At 43.5% G+C, this 14,791-nt stretch overlaps 1 protein-coding gene across 1 annotated transcript in view; it reads left to right on the top strand.

The window, feature by feature from the left end:
- The first annotated feature begins 979 nt into the window (after positions 1-979).
- PDGFC (platelet derived growth factor C) overlaps positions 980-14,791 on the top strand; it is a 105,286-nt gene continuing 91,474 nt past the window's right edge. Inside the window, exon 1 of the mRNA XM_082237279.1 lies at positions 980-2,358. Coding sequence (XP_082093405.1) covers positions 2,241-2,358 — 118 coding nt within the window. The 5' untranslated portion in view covers positions 980-2,240. The remainder of the gene's footprint in view (positions 2,359-14,791) is intronic.

The raw sequence follows: 14,791 nt of genomic DNA, 5'->3' as shown, positions 1-14,791 counted from the left end.
CAGAGTTTCTCACTTCAGACATTATTAACAGGGAACTCTGGATTGAACAAACCAGGACTAGAATTGCCAAAGCTTAATTTGTTACTTGTTTTACATCCTACCTTTTCACCAAGAAGGTTATGGTGGTTTACCTGGTTTCCCTAACCTCACAAAAACTATGTGAGGTAGATTAGTCTGACAGATAGTAACTGGCCCAAGGTCACCCGGGGAACTTCAGGACCCAAAGGAGAACAGGGTTCACACACCCGCACACCAATCCTAGTATGTGAAAAGAGCTGGGGAGGAGCAAAGAGGGGTGAGGACAGTGTGTGTTGGTGGAAAAGCTCACACCAAACCATAGTTTACCAAGTCAGCTTTGTTAAGTGCAAGAGAGCCCACTGAGCTGAACTTGACGTGGGGGGGGACTTCTACCATGCCCCCCTCCTTTTTCCTTTGCTTCAAAACATTCCCCCTGTTTGCATAAGGAAGCTAAACCGAGTGACCATTCTAATACATAGTTGATTTCTAAAAAGGAAGATGCGAGGGTACATGGAAGCTCCTAACCTCCCATGCGGGGAGGGTGGGATCGCTGCGGGAGAAAATGCACTCTGCGTACGCCCAGAGACACAGCGCTCCTGTGCAGCTTCAGAAACCGCAGCAGCAGCAGCAGTCAGCGGTGGAACCCTTGGCCCAACAACGCGCCTTATCATCCGCTGCTCTTTCCTCCTTTACAGCACCTGTTCTTACGCGGCCAGTTGGCAGCCGTCGAGAAAGAGGGAGCGCGCACGGGAGTCCAGCAGCAGCTCGCTTGAACTTTGCACGACTTTTCGGTTGCTGGTGCCGCCGCCGCCGCCTGCTGAACAAGAGCGAACGTCACCCTGCGCCGCAGCCGGGCACGCCTGACTGACTGGCCGCTCCTGCCTGGGCTTCCTGCGCGCTCCTGCTGCTGCTGCTGTTGCGGCGGCGGCGGCGGCGGCCCTTCCTGCAGTGGCGGCGGGAGGCGGGGGGAGGATTCCTTCTCACCACAACCACCTTTTCCCGCCAGACCTGGAGGAGGAGGAGGAAGAGGAGGAGGCGACAGCGGGGCAGGTTGGGGCCGCCAGCTGCGAGTGGAGGGGAAGAAAGGAGGATCTTTGGGTAGTTCGAAGGAGACTCCAGAACTGGCCTGTGATAAGACCATAGAAGGCTCTGCGAGGAGGAGAGTTGGCGCGAGAAGGGAGGGCGCGCAAGAATTCGGGGTGGAGCAGACCAAGACGCCGCGCGCGCGCTCGTGTGTGCGCGCGTGTGTGTGACAGAAAGTAGCTCTGAGGTTAAAAGAAAGAAAGAAAAAGGTTGCTTTTCAGGGGACTCTCGCGTTTTTTTCAACTCCTTCCAAGCAAAACTTCTGGGGCGCAAAACTGAAACCAGGTGCTGCTCCTTGGGAAAGGCTCACTCGCTTCCTTGCTTATCCTCCTTCTCTCCTCCCTCCCCCCTTCCCTGCCGGCCTGCCTGGGTCGTGGCTTGCTGCTCACTTTTATTTTCCTTTCCCACCCATTCCGAGCCTCCGCCCCCTCCCTCCTTCTCCTCCGGAGCGATGAGGGGGAATGGCAGAAACACGTGAAGGCGAGGAGAGAAAAAAACCCGGGACTCCCAGCCAGGGGCTGAAAGAAGCTGGCTCGCCTGGCAGCGTCGTGGCTGCTTAGTCGCGGGGAGAGAGAAAGAGAAGCCGAGAAGGTGGTGTGTGTGTGTGTGTGCGTGCGTGTGTGGTGTCCCCCTCCCCGCTTCCTTTCCTCCCAAAGGGAGCTCTTTTCCCCACCCCTTTCCCTCGGTTTGTTGGGTAGTTTCTTGTTCCCGAAGCTGACAGGTGCTCCTCCGACCCAGCAGTGCCTTCTGGCGCCCCCTTTTCTTCTGCTTCTGCTTCCCCCAGCAACTATTTTCCAGGATTGTTGCGTCCTCTTTAGGGAAGCTGATTTGTGAACCTTAGAAGAAGGAGGAAAAGAAGGAGAAGGAGAAGAAGAAGAAGGGTGGGGGTTGAACCCTGGAGACGCGGAGGGGAAAAGGCTGCCGAGGGAGACAAAAGTTTTGGATGGGATTATGTGGAAACTACCCCGCGCTTCTCGGCTGCTCGAGCAGGCTCACTGCTGCTGCTGCTGCTGCTCCTTTCTCGCCAGCGCTGCAGGCTTCGCGGGCTGGTGGAGGTGGTGAAAAGGACCTGATCTCTCGGCAAGTGCCTGGCTTGCGTTGTGTGCCTGCGAAGAGCTTCAACCCCCCCAGCCTGCCAAATGCTCCTCTTCGGGTTCTTCTTGCTGACATCTGCCCTGGTCAGCCCAAGACAGGGAACCCAAGGCGAGTCGAACCTCAGCAGCAAGTTCCAGTTCTCCAGCGCCAAGGAGCAAAACGGTAAGGAAACCCCCACATCACCCGAGATCTCTCTCTCTCTTTTGCGTGCGTGTTTTTGTTGTGTCTAGAGACAAGGCATAATAAAAGTGTAGTTGCAGCGAGCAACACGCGCTGGGGGAGAAGGAGGAGTCGCCGGGGCAGGGAAGGGTGTTTTTTTTGGTGTTTTTGCATTCCCTTCTTCTTGCTGCTTCTGCAAAAAAAGGAAAAAAAAAGAGCCTCAGGGGTTGGGCTGTCGTGGAGCGGCTGGGTGACAACTTTTTAAAGGGCGCCTGTGTTTTCACGCTGGAAACAAGAAGCCCTCCCTACTGTTTCCAGCGAGGCTGTAAAGATCTCTTTTGAAACTCGCACACTGGGAGGGAAAACATCGCCCTATGCCAGAGTGAGCCTGGAAAGACTGAAGCCAAAATGAATGAGACTTGGCAGGTCGGACTTCACGGCGTGTTTGTCACTCCAGGAAACTTGTCAACCTCGTTAACTAGAGCAGGATAGGTAAAAAGGGCACCAATTAAGCGCTCTAGAAGATAGGGAACTTATTAACTCTTCCTCCCTCCCTCCCTCCTTGAAAGTGCTTTCTGTGAATTGGTTGGTGTGCCTGTTCTAATTACCTTTTTTGTACCCCCCCCCCAATATGCCTCTGTATAGTGTGGGTTCCTGGAGAATGACCTCTTCCTTTGCACGTGCTGGAAACAAGCTAATCTGCTGCATAGGAAATGAGAGTAACTTTTTTAAGCCTTCAAGTGTACCTGAAATGTTTAGAAAACTCTCAAATGCAAGTTCCTTTGGGCTGGGGTTGAGCAGACCTGGAGAAAGGCTCCTTTCATAGAGAGGGCAGCTTCAGTGTGTGTAATTTGCTTAGCCTCCGAACTCCATATGATTTACATTATTCAGATTTTTGAAGGCCTTCCCCCCTTGATCTTCTATTACAAAGCCATTTAAAGGAATACTTTGCAAACAGAAATGTTATACGCCATATGAAACCGCACCACGAATGTAGGCTGCCTAAATTTAGGCTGTTAAACACCCTGTTTTCCAGTGGTGTGTGCTAATGTAAGGGAAAAATGTTTTAGTAGTTTCCTTGCTAGCTAGAAAGATGTGATTTCATCAGGATGCAAACTAGCCAAACAGGCATCAGTAAGAAGGTGGCGGGGGATGGGGGGAAGAGAGAGATCTTAAACTTGCAGTAGGAAAAAGTGAATGTAGTATTGAATGACATATCAGCTTTGAAGATGTCAGTGCAGACCAGTGAAAATCCCTTGTGTTCCTTAAAAATTGGTCTTCCTCCATATATATTGCGTGAGGGATTTTTTGTTACAAAGTTAACAGAGAACCAAATAGTCCCCCACTGTTATATGAATTTGTAGAATGTGCCTTGCACTATTAAATTCAGCAAGAGGGATCCGTATTGCTGTTGGTTTCTAATATGATGACATATGGCACCTGCATAGTGCTAGAGCTACTGATCAAAGAACAGCCCAGGGATCAGAGTGACTGCAGAGGGCATGGGAATATGATCAAAAGAGTCAGAAGCCCAACTCAACATCCACAGAAAACTGATCACACCAACCTTTGTATTTGAAGCTAAGGAAAGCATCTACCTTTCATAACAGTAGAGATTTCTTCATCTTCATTGCCCTCCAGTTCCTCAGTGGGGTGGAGGTTTCAGGGTTCCACAGGATTCTGTGATAACCAATGAACAGAAAACCTATATTATACCGTGATTCTGCTAACCATTTCAATGGGAACATTTCCTCTTGAACAGGTTTAGCTTTGTGAGAGAATGAACATGGTGGCTGATGTTGCTTGTGGATTGCACTGCCTCTGTAATCACATGGGATGTGGGCTGAAGAGATCAAAAGTACCCTTTCATCCTTAGTTGAGATAAAACAGGGCCCCCTATTTGTTGGTTAAATGTGTAAACTGTATTTCCCCTAGGAGTTTGGCGATGAATACCTCCACATCTTGTCTTTTCTGCTGAAGGAGGCGATTTCATTAAGGTCCCTTAAAGATATATTTGTATGACAATATGCCTGAGTTTAACAACAACAACAACACTTTTATAATTTATACCCCACCCATCTGGCTGGGTTTCCCCAGCCACTCTGGGCTGCTTACAGCACATATAAGAACATAGTAAAATGTCAAACATTAAAAACTTCCCATTCCAGGCTGTCTTCAGATGTCTTCCAAAAGTTGTGTAGTTCTTTATCACCTTGACATCTGATGGGAAGGCATTCCACAGGGAGGGTGCCACTACTGAGAAGACCATCTGCCTGGTACCCTGTAACTTCACTTCTCGCAGTGATGAAACTGCCAGAAGACCCTCAGACCAGGACTTCAGAGTCTGGGATGAGTGATGGATGTGGAAATGCTCCTTCAGGTATCCTGGGTCAGGGCCGTTTAGTGCTTTAAAGGTCAGCACCAACACTTTGAATTGTGCTCGGAAACGTACTGCGAGCCAATGTAGGTATTTCAGGACCAGTGTTATATGATCTTGGTATTTGCCAGCCCAACTAGCCAACACTTTGAATTGTGCTTGGAAACATACTGGGAGCCAGTGGAGATCTTTTAGGACCAGTGTTATATGATCCCAGTGGCTGCTCCCAGTCACCAGTCTAGCTGCCGCATACTGGATTAGTTGTAGTTTCCAAATCAGCTTCAAAGGTAGCCCCATGCAGAGTGCATTGCAGGAGTCCAAGCAGGAGATAACCAGAAAATACACCACTCTGGTGAAACAGACTGCAGGCAGGTATGGTCTCAGCCAGCATATCAGTTGGAGTTGGTAAATAGGTGCCCTGGACACAGAATTGACCTGTGCCTCTATAGAGTACAGCTGTGAGTACAAAATGACTCCCAGGCTGCACACCTGCTCCTTCAGGAGCAGTTTCCCCATTCGGGACCAGGGAGTCCCTGACACCCACCTGCCCCCTATCCCCCCAAAAAACCAGTATTTCTGTCTTGTCAGGATTCAACCTCAATCCATTAGCTGCCATCCATCCTCCAACCGCCTCCAGAAACTCACACAGGACATTTATTTGGGGATCACAGGGTGGTTTACAATATTAAAAGACAAAAATGCACAACATAGTAACAGACAAATACCCCTTTAAAAGAGGGGTATTGTTTAATTAACCAAAGGCTTAGAAGAAGAGGACTGTTTTTGCCTGGCACCTCCATAAAGATATGTAACAAAGGTGACAGGCGAGCTTCTCTGGGGAGAGCATTCTACAAGCATGGAGCTGCCACAGAAAAGGCCCAATCTCATGTTGCTGCTCTTGGACGAGGCACACGAAGAAAGGCCTCAGATGACGATTGAAGGGTCTGGGTTGGTTCATATGTAAACTTGTAAGCAAAGAGAAATTACTAGAATAGTAGCACTTTCTATACTACACTTCATAGAGTTTTGATAGTTGCATTTTTTTTTACTTCAGTACCCAAGTTCCACCTGGCATGGAATGAGATATACTAGTGGCATCACTGGGTCTTAAGTGAACCTTAAGTAAATAAATGAACCACAAAACACCCCTTTTTGTAATTATACTGTCTTAAGTCTGTTTATATATCTGAACTGCAGGCTACGTTGATTTATAGTCTCTACTTTGGTAGTGCAGCATGGATTGTAATGTAAAAATTAGCCTAAACCTCCACTTAACGTTCTTATCACATTATTTATTATTTATTAACCCGTTAATTCTGGTTGGACTATTTTAACTTACCATAATTAGAGTGATTTTTGCACCTTAAAACGCTTTGTGCCTGTTAGATTAAGCTACCTGAAGCAAGTAAAACTACTTGAAGTTGCCATTGTAATGTAGCTGTTCTCATGGCATTATTACATATACCGTCTTAATAACAGTACTATCAAGGGTGGTGTTTTTTTTTGGGGGGGGTTGTCTGCTAGCTTGATAGCATGTTTTACTTCAAAGCATGTTCTACTGAGTTCAATGAGATTCATTTCCAAGGAAGTGCACATAGGATTGCAGTGTCACAGTCTGATCCTAATTCTATACATTTGTTCTCTAAGGGAACATAGGATGTTGCATTATATCTGGTCAGATATTTGCCTATCCAGCCTAGTATGTGGACTGGCATTGAATTTTATGGTTTAGGGTTTCAAGTCTTTCACATCACCTGCTATCAGATACTTTTAACTGGAGATGCCAGAAATTGCCCCGGGGGCTTCTGAATGCAATGCATATGTTCTACCACTGCCTCCTAAATTGTGGCCACTGTCTATTACAGGGGTCAGCAAACTTACTGCGCCTCGGGCCGGTGTCTCCAGCACCGATCACGTGGCAGGCCGGAGGGCGGGGGAGCACGTGCCCATACGCATGCACACACACTATTTCCAGCACACTTCTGGGTTGGAGGAGCACCGGAAATAGCTTGTGCGCATGTGCATGGGCCTCCTCCGACTCGGATGTGCACCAGAAATAACGCGCATGCACACAAGCTATTTCCAGTGCTCCTTCGACCTGGAAGTGGGCAGCCGTGCAGCGTAGTGCCAGTAAGAGCGGGCGGCAGTAGTGGGCAGTGGGGGTAGCCGCGGGCCGGATAAACGAGTCCCTCGGGCCTTATCCAGCCCACGAGCCTTAGTTTGGGGACCCCTGGTCTATTACATAACAATATTTTATATGGTTCTTTAGACTAGCCATTACATCATGTCAACTGCTACAATTCCCTCTGACTTTTAACCAGTGAAATGGCTGCAGTAAATGTTGCTCCAGATTTTCAAATTCTTTTTTTGTTCTAAACTTTCTACCTGAATATTAAATAAGGGCACTTGAGTGCCTTTGAGGAATAAGGTCCTTGCTTCAAGTATCTAAATCATTACTGTAATATTACTTTCAAAGCCTTGCATTACACATAAAGAAAAATATTTTTCATAGCAACTTCCAAGTCTGGTGTTCTTCCCCTTCTCCCTCCATATAATTAGCTGTGTTATGAGAAGCATGCATTTTCCATTGCCTCCCAGGAATTCAAACTGATAGGTGTTTTGAGGTCAGTAAAGCTGGGTTTCCTTATAAAACGAATACAGTATAGCTTTATTGTGGGAACTTTATCTTTTGCAACAAATGATGCCACAAACAAGAAGAAAACATTTATGTGAAATTTTACATGTCAGAACTTTTATTGCTTTCAGCTCAAACATTTTGATCATTCAGTTTCTGCTTAAAGTATCACAATATTAATAGGGGATTTCATGATTTTGAAATACAAATTTAAAATATCTGAAGTAAGTTATTCCTTAAATATCTTAAAAGAGAAGTCTGCCTGAGCAGGTCATCAGGTTTATAACCATTGTGCTGTTTCTGCTGCTACTGTTTAAATCATATCCATCATGAGAGGTTCAAGTGTGACGCTATAATTCAAGCTAAATTGAGCAGTTGTAAGTTCCATTGATTCCAATAGAAGTTCGCTAAACAGAATATTAACACTTCCAACTATCTTCCATAGAAACCAATAAGGCTTACATGTGGGTACCTTGGAATGAATGAACAGATAAATGTGTTAAGAAGAAAGACTGAATTAATTAAAGCAGTTTATTTGATATTTTCACTGCCACTTCTTATCTTTGTCCTCGTATTGGGCACAAAAATCATGACTATAGCCTAGAGGCCACACATACACATAATGCTAAACCATGGTTTAGTGTTGTGTGGACAAGTCAGAATGAAGCATTATGCTTGCACATTCTGCCTTCTGTTTCCACCCACATGACTAGGAGGAGGACTTCAAAAGAGATTGGTTTCACTTTTACAGGTTCCTGGGTTATGGTTAATGTAAACCAGCAATCCTGGTTTACAAGAAACTGGTTAGTTCAACAAGCCTACTTCATAACCCATGCTTTGAAGCTGGCTTGTTATGAAACTTGCAAGAGTATTTTTTAAACTGGGGTCCCTGGTTTGAAATAGCAACCGTGGATTTGTAAAAATGAAACTAACTACTGTCAAGGTCCTTCTTTGCTTGGGTTCATTCTTGCTTGCCCATGTATTGCTAAACCATGATTCAACAGTATGTGTGAACGTAGCCATTTTCTTTTCACTGAGTTATGAAAAAAATACCTAACAATTTCTGCCCAGTAGGGAAGTACACAGGTATTTTGTATCATCCAGTCAAATTTTTATGCATTCCTTTTTCTTTTCTAGAAGAAATTTAAAACTAAATTAACAATTGTTAATAATCCGTACATGGAAAGTGTTCAGTGGAACACTTTGTTACCTAGAACTGAACCAAAAGTTATTGGGCAAAAGTTTTTCTTTTTCTTGAAAATCCTCATTGCTCACATTTTCACTTCCTTTTGTTGCCTGTTTGTGATCCTGGCGTGATTCTAACATTGTGTACTATGCTGTTTTTTCCCCTACATTTTTTTCTCAAATGCCAGTGAAAGCAGGAAACATTGTTGCAGCACTGATAATGATTGCAAACACCATCATTTGTAGCCCAAAGTCGTTACTTTGTTCTGTTGCATCTTCCTGACTCATCAAGAGAAAATGGTGTCAACCAGCAAGAGGGAGAACTATTGGCATGACAACAAGGCCACACAACATACATTTATAGCACGTGGAAAGCATTCACCACCCCCAAAACTCCTGAAATTGTATTTTACCTCTCTGAGAACTACAATTTCCAGCACCTTTAAGCTACAGTTCCCCAGATTCTTGGGTAGTGGGTGTAGGGAAACGTGTTTTCAATGTGTTTTTAATGTATGGTGTATACACAGCCTAAGTGTAGCAAACACTTTAGCTCTGTTTTCAGTGCTCTCCTCTTCCCCCCCCAAAAAAAAAAGATTTCAAAAAGCGTATTACTTTTTTTGTAACTCACAAGTTGGCTGATAAAGTTGAGAGCGGAGGCCATTTCAGCTGATCCCTAATTAATACATTAAAGTATCTATATCAGCAATGACTCGCTGGCTGTTCCTTCTGGATAGAGTAGAAATGTTGAAAAGAGCGAGTGAACTTGAAGAGTAAGAATGAAAGTTTATCTCTCTGTTTAATGATAACTTTTATACCTACATTGAGGTTATTTGGTGAATGGTCACTGACTCTAGTATATCATCAAAAACTTCAAAGCAGGGAAAGAGCAATGCATTCTTTGTTTATCATATCCATTCAAAGAAACGTAATGGAATAAAAATGTAAGGAATGTAGTTGTTGAAAGTTGAATGCTAACTAAGAGCACTATAAGCACTGTAAATCCACATCTTGCCAACAACGTCAGTGATTCATAGTGGGTGGCATGTTCTTCATTCTATGTTCATAAAGAGATTGGAATATGTGGTGTCAAAAGAAGAATAAATAGTGCAAAACTTAGGCTGCATACACACCACACTTTTAGAGTGTGACCCCTAACAAACCACAGTGCTTAGGAAGGAAAATCTGCTTTGAATGTGCTTCAAAGGTACAGTTTGTATGCAGCCCTATAGTTCTCTTCATTCTTGCTTTTTTGACCAGCTCAATACATTTTGTTGCACCATCTATAAAATATTTTACAGGAGGACGTGTTTTTACTTGGCTAAATCTACAGAAAATGCTTAGCAATGCAGTATATTGTTATGCAAGGCAAATGTTAAATTCTTTATTAATTTGGAAGTTCGGTCAGTATTATTACTATAGTGAGTCACTGGTCTTACAAGAAAAGGGGCAGGGAGCCTCTAGGACCAGTAACTAGTTTGGCACACTCCAGATGTTGTTAGACTACAGCTCATATCCCTGACATATTTCTGGTGGTGGTGGAAGTTGTAATTCTACAGTTAATGAAGGGTATGATATTATTCAGAAATACTTCAGTAGCCACACCACAAATACATTTCTCACAAGGAAGAAGTAAATTGATACCTTGGGGTTATTACTCCATTTTCTAGAGAGAAATAGGGTGCCATTTTTAGAGTGGAGAGAGAGAGGGGGGGGGACTCTGGGTAAGGGTAGAGTGAATCCTAGTCTTATAATCTGATTACAGTGGTGCCTCGCAAGACAAAAAGAATCCGTTCTGTGATTCTCTTCGTCTAGCATTTTTTTCGTCTTGCGAAGCAAGCCCATTGACGGATTAGCGCTATTAGCGGCTTTTAGCGGCTTATCGGATCAGCTGATCGGATCGGCTTAGAAAAAGGGGGGGAGGGGAAAAAAACCGCAGGAACTCGCAAGACATTTTCATCTTGCAAAACAAGCCCATAGGAGATTCGTTTTGCGAAGCACCTCCAAAACGGAAAACTCTTTCGTCTAGCGAGTTTTCCGTCTTGCGAGGCATTCGTCTTGCGGGGCACCACTGTATATCATAATGGTTGCAGAGCATCAGGCTCCATCTTTCATTCCCCAAGCTTTGCTTTTAATTGGGGTTATTTGCTTGCTCCAGATACTAAGTGTAGATATTATTATTTATTGAATTTATATACCACCCTGTACCTGGAGGTATAGATTCTGAGAAAGCATTTACCAGCAAAGCAACTGGCTCTGCTTCATCTTTCTCCACGCCTTTGGAATTAGTGTTGACATTTCACAAGCAAAAGTAAAACTTCATTTCCCATTGTGTTTACTTCCCAGAACAGGTAAAATCAAAGTCATGATTATTCCAGGGGATGTTTTGTTGAAGACTGATCATAAACATCACATTGAGACACCATTAATAAACAAGAGCAATAAAAATGCTAATCTTTTATCATTGCAAATGCTTTCAGTATCATCATTTGTGGACAATGAAGAGCCAGACTATATGTTGCACTACAGCCATATTTAACATTAGCCCAATAATCCCTCTTATTGCAAAGCACGTTCATGAATGTGCAATGTGTAGTGTCTAGATACATTTGTACAAGACTTCCCCCAATGATCCTTTGTGGTTAAATCTCCCTGGCAGCTCTGTTTATGGACAGAGGACATTGAGGACCACATAGTTTCTTGGGATTAAAGTGTGACAAATGCAAGAAGGGATGGCGTGACCACATTTGAAATGCATCTTTTGTTTCTTGGTCATCAATAGTTCTAAGTGTGTACTTTGGTTAGGTACAATTATTCGGATGTACTAAAATAGTTTTGCTACACCCATATTCAGTAAGATCATGTTTAGAGTCAAATCATTCATAGAAATTGCTTTTCTTAACTCTCTCCTAAGAAACAATGCATTCTACCAGTTTCTTGGCACACCTAACGAGACAGCTCTTGGGTGATCTCTTACACTGATGTAATTTCATTGAAGTCAAAAGAGAGAAGTTTATAATGTGAGTGTATTGTTTCCTAAATTAGTATGGATTGCATTCTCAATGGCTTCAATCCAGTGAAGTCTGGGATATGAGCCGGGAAGGAGTGTACTGATTTTCCCTTCCTGGCAGCCTAACAAGTCTAATGAAATGCTGCTCTGGAGGGTTCTCTGACCTTTGGGTGGCTTTAACAGGGACTGCCATTAAATGGAGAGCTGAATCCCCCTTCCCACCTAACATGGGCACTTGAATTCCAGACATAGGATTTCAACAGAAAGCAGCCCCCAGTAGATATGACGAGTTCTCTGAATGAAAAAGCACAGGAAATGTTTTGTGTGTGTTTCTATATGGTGTTTTCATCTACAAAATACCAAAAACCATGTGCAAGCATTGTTCCAAACATTTCACCAGTGGTGGTGAATTTATATGAGGCCACTTCCATCAGGAAAGAGCTTGTTCAACTTGCTTGTGGTTATGGACCTCATTCAAACACTCTAAAACAAAATAAAAGGAATGGATGCAATAACTTCTTTATGGAAAAACTATAAAAAGTTGCAGGGTTGTGTAAACAAATTGGGTCATTTACTAGACGTTTAAGTGATGGATATGAAATCCAAACTCAAGAGTCTGGGTTATTTTACAGCTATCTTGATTATATTTCACCTGTAAAATCAGGCATGACATAATTTTCTTTTAGTCATTTTATTTAGATGAAGAGTGACAAACTGCATTATTATGAAATTGTGGTAATATTTCATTTCCCATTGTGCTAAAACTTAACTATTGTGGCAAACATATTAGTCATTTTCTTGAGGTTTTCTTTAACAGTTCTAAAGAGATAAATTATGGGAGGATTATGAATTCCAGGAAGAAAGGGGAGGGGGAACCTAAACTGAAGCCTTGGTTTTGAGATGTGGATTATGATTCAGTAGACAGTAGCCATTCAGTTCATGGGATTCTCTTTGGAATGAGAATCACCTTTGATTAGAAGAAATTTCTTAGAATTGGAAGACCAAATATAGCACATACACAGTTATGTTCTAGACGTCTGTTCAGCTGTTCAGCCAGGCACCCGGGCCCCTGCAGTGACGGGGGTGGGGAGATTGATGCTCCTCTCGTGCTATCCTGGCTGCGTTACCAGCTCTGGGCAGGACCACGGCCAGGAGTGGCCCCGCTGAATAATTAGTGACAGTAGGGGCCTGGCCATGGGGAATTTAAACCATGGCATGGCTGGGGCCCCCTCCTCTCTTGTCCATCACTGTATCTCCTAAACCCACCCACCCTCTTTTTTAATGCTTTGCTATGGCATGACTTTTCTATGGACAAATGTCAGCTGCCACATTGTTGGGGCCAGGTAGGAATTACCGTATTTTTTGCACCATAACACTCACTTTTTTCCTCCTAAAAAGTAAGGGGAAATGTCTGTGCGTATTATGGAGGGAATGCCTACAGGTAGCATGCCTACGGATTTTCCTCCTCTAAAAACTACGTGCGTGTTATGGTCGGGTGCGTGTTATAGAGCGAAAAATACGGTAATTCCACTTGGCAAATTGGCACCATCCATTTGGTTTTCGCTTACCTTGTAACAATCGTCACAACTTTGTGAGGTTAGGCATTGGGTAAGTGTTTGAATGGAGGGGAGGTTGTAGCCTCCGCCCGCCCCTCCTCATTAAGGGTATCCTGTTAAAGGGATCCGGGTGTGTGGATTTTGTCTGATCCCAAATATGGGCTAGGGCAATGCCACAACCTCAACGGGGACCTCTCACAGTGCCCCTATTTGATGTAAGTCATAGGGCTCCCCCTATTGGTGACTTACCCTTAGATGGACTCCCTGCAGACAGATATAGCCTGGCTTCACCCAATGCCTAAACCAAACCACTCACATCTGTAACCAATAAATTTATGGCCTATTTGAACCCATAAACCTAATACTCATGTCTGTGTGTTTATTATCCACTAGGGGACTGTGGGTCACAGGGCCCTGGCATTCAAGCTCTCAGACTTGCAATGGTTAGTAGAAAAATTGCGTCAATAAGCTATTGAATATTTGATAATAGCGGTTGATTGACCTAGCGTTAAATGCTTTCTCTCAGTGTTCTTCCTTTGTTTTTTACTTTAACGCTGTTGCCATTTGTGAACGGTCTTCTTTTAATACTATGGCAATTTGGATGCCTTGCTTTCTATTAATGTGCCAGATTATAAAGCAGGGAAGGTACACCTGGAGCCTTCCAGATGTTCTGGGCTCCATTTCCAGCTGCAGTCTTCCACAGGTTTGCCATCACTGTCATAAAGTCTATTTTAATACCCTTCCTTTACTTTGTACCAGAATGATTTTCTTTCTGTGGGAACTTTATTCTCCTGAAATTATTGACCTGAAAAAAGTAGGATGCATAAGTATTTGCTAAACTGGTGAACTAGTTAAACTGAAGCAATTTGTTTGCTTAATGAACACTAACTGAAAGAGTCATTAAAAGTGTCTGAAAACATATCCCCTTGACATCATCAGGAGTAAATAAGGATGTTAGTTGATGGAAAAGTAAACTGAAAATAGAGTAAAGGCCTTCCTGGGAAGCCTTAAAGAGCAAGGTTGGTGGGGAGTGGAGAGTTCTGTAAAGTTAAGCAGAATTGTGGCTGAAAATGACTGAAAGAACATTGTCATTTGTAGCATCCTAGGTCTCCTACTTTATCTGGCCACAGCATGCATTAAAAGTATTCAAGGATAAAGAGGGTATAATGAGAAAGGTATTTGAATTCAGTGTTTAGTTTCTAGGTTGGTATGTTGTAACACTGTAAATTAGTCAAGAGGGGAAAACAAGGCCTTGACAACAAGCAAAGTGAGGAATTTATTGTGCCTGCACAAAGTTGGAAAATAAGCCATTTATGACTGATGGCTTAGTAATATCAGAAAGCTGACATACAGAGTTACACTTTCTGAGAAAGCGAAGCAAAATCTCAAATGCTCGGAAAAAGTGTTATGCAATATGTTTTGGTTTTTTTTTAAAGTTTTGTCTTGTAACACCCAACCACATCTAGAGAGTAATTATCAGGAAGCGGGGAAGAAGGAATCAAACATTTAGTCTCTAGGACAGTAGTAACCAACAATTAAATGAGAAATCTCATTTCTGGTACATTGACTTTTTATCATGTTCCTTTGGCCCATGCTCTGTTATGCTCAGGCCATCTGGTTCCAGAATGCAGTGAATTGGGCTATTTGCAAATGGTGTGGTAGGATGGATTTTAAAA

This window comes from Podarcis vaucheri, assembly GCF_965113315.1.
Source record: "Podarcis vaucheri genome assembly, chromosome: 9".
Classification (NCBI taxonomy): Eukaryota; Metazoa; Chordata; class Lepidosauria; order Squamata; family Lacertidae; genus Podarcis; species Podarcis vaucheri.
Note: the sequence above shows the minus strand (reverse complement) of the source record. Positions and strands in the feature narration are given on the sequence as shown.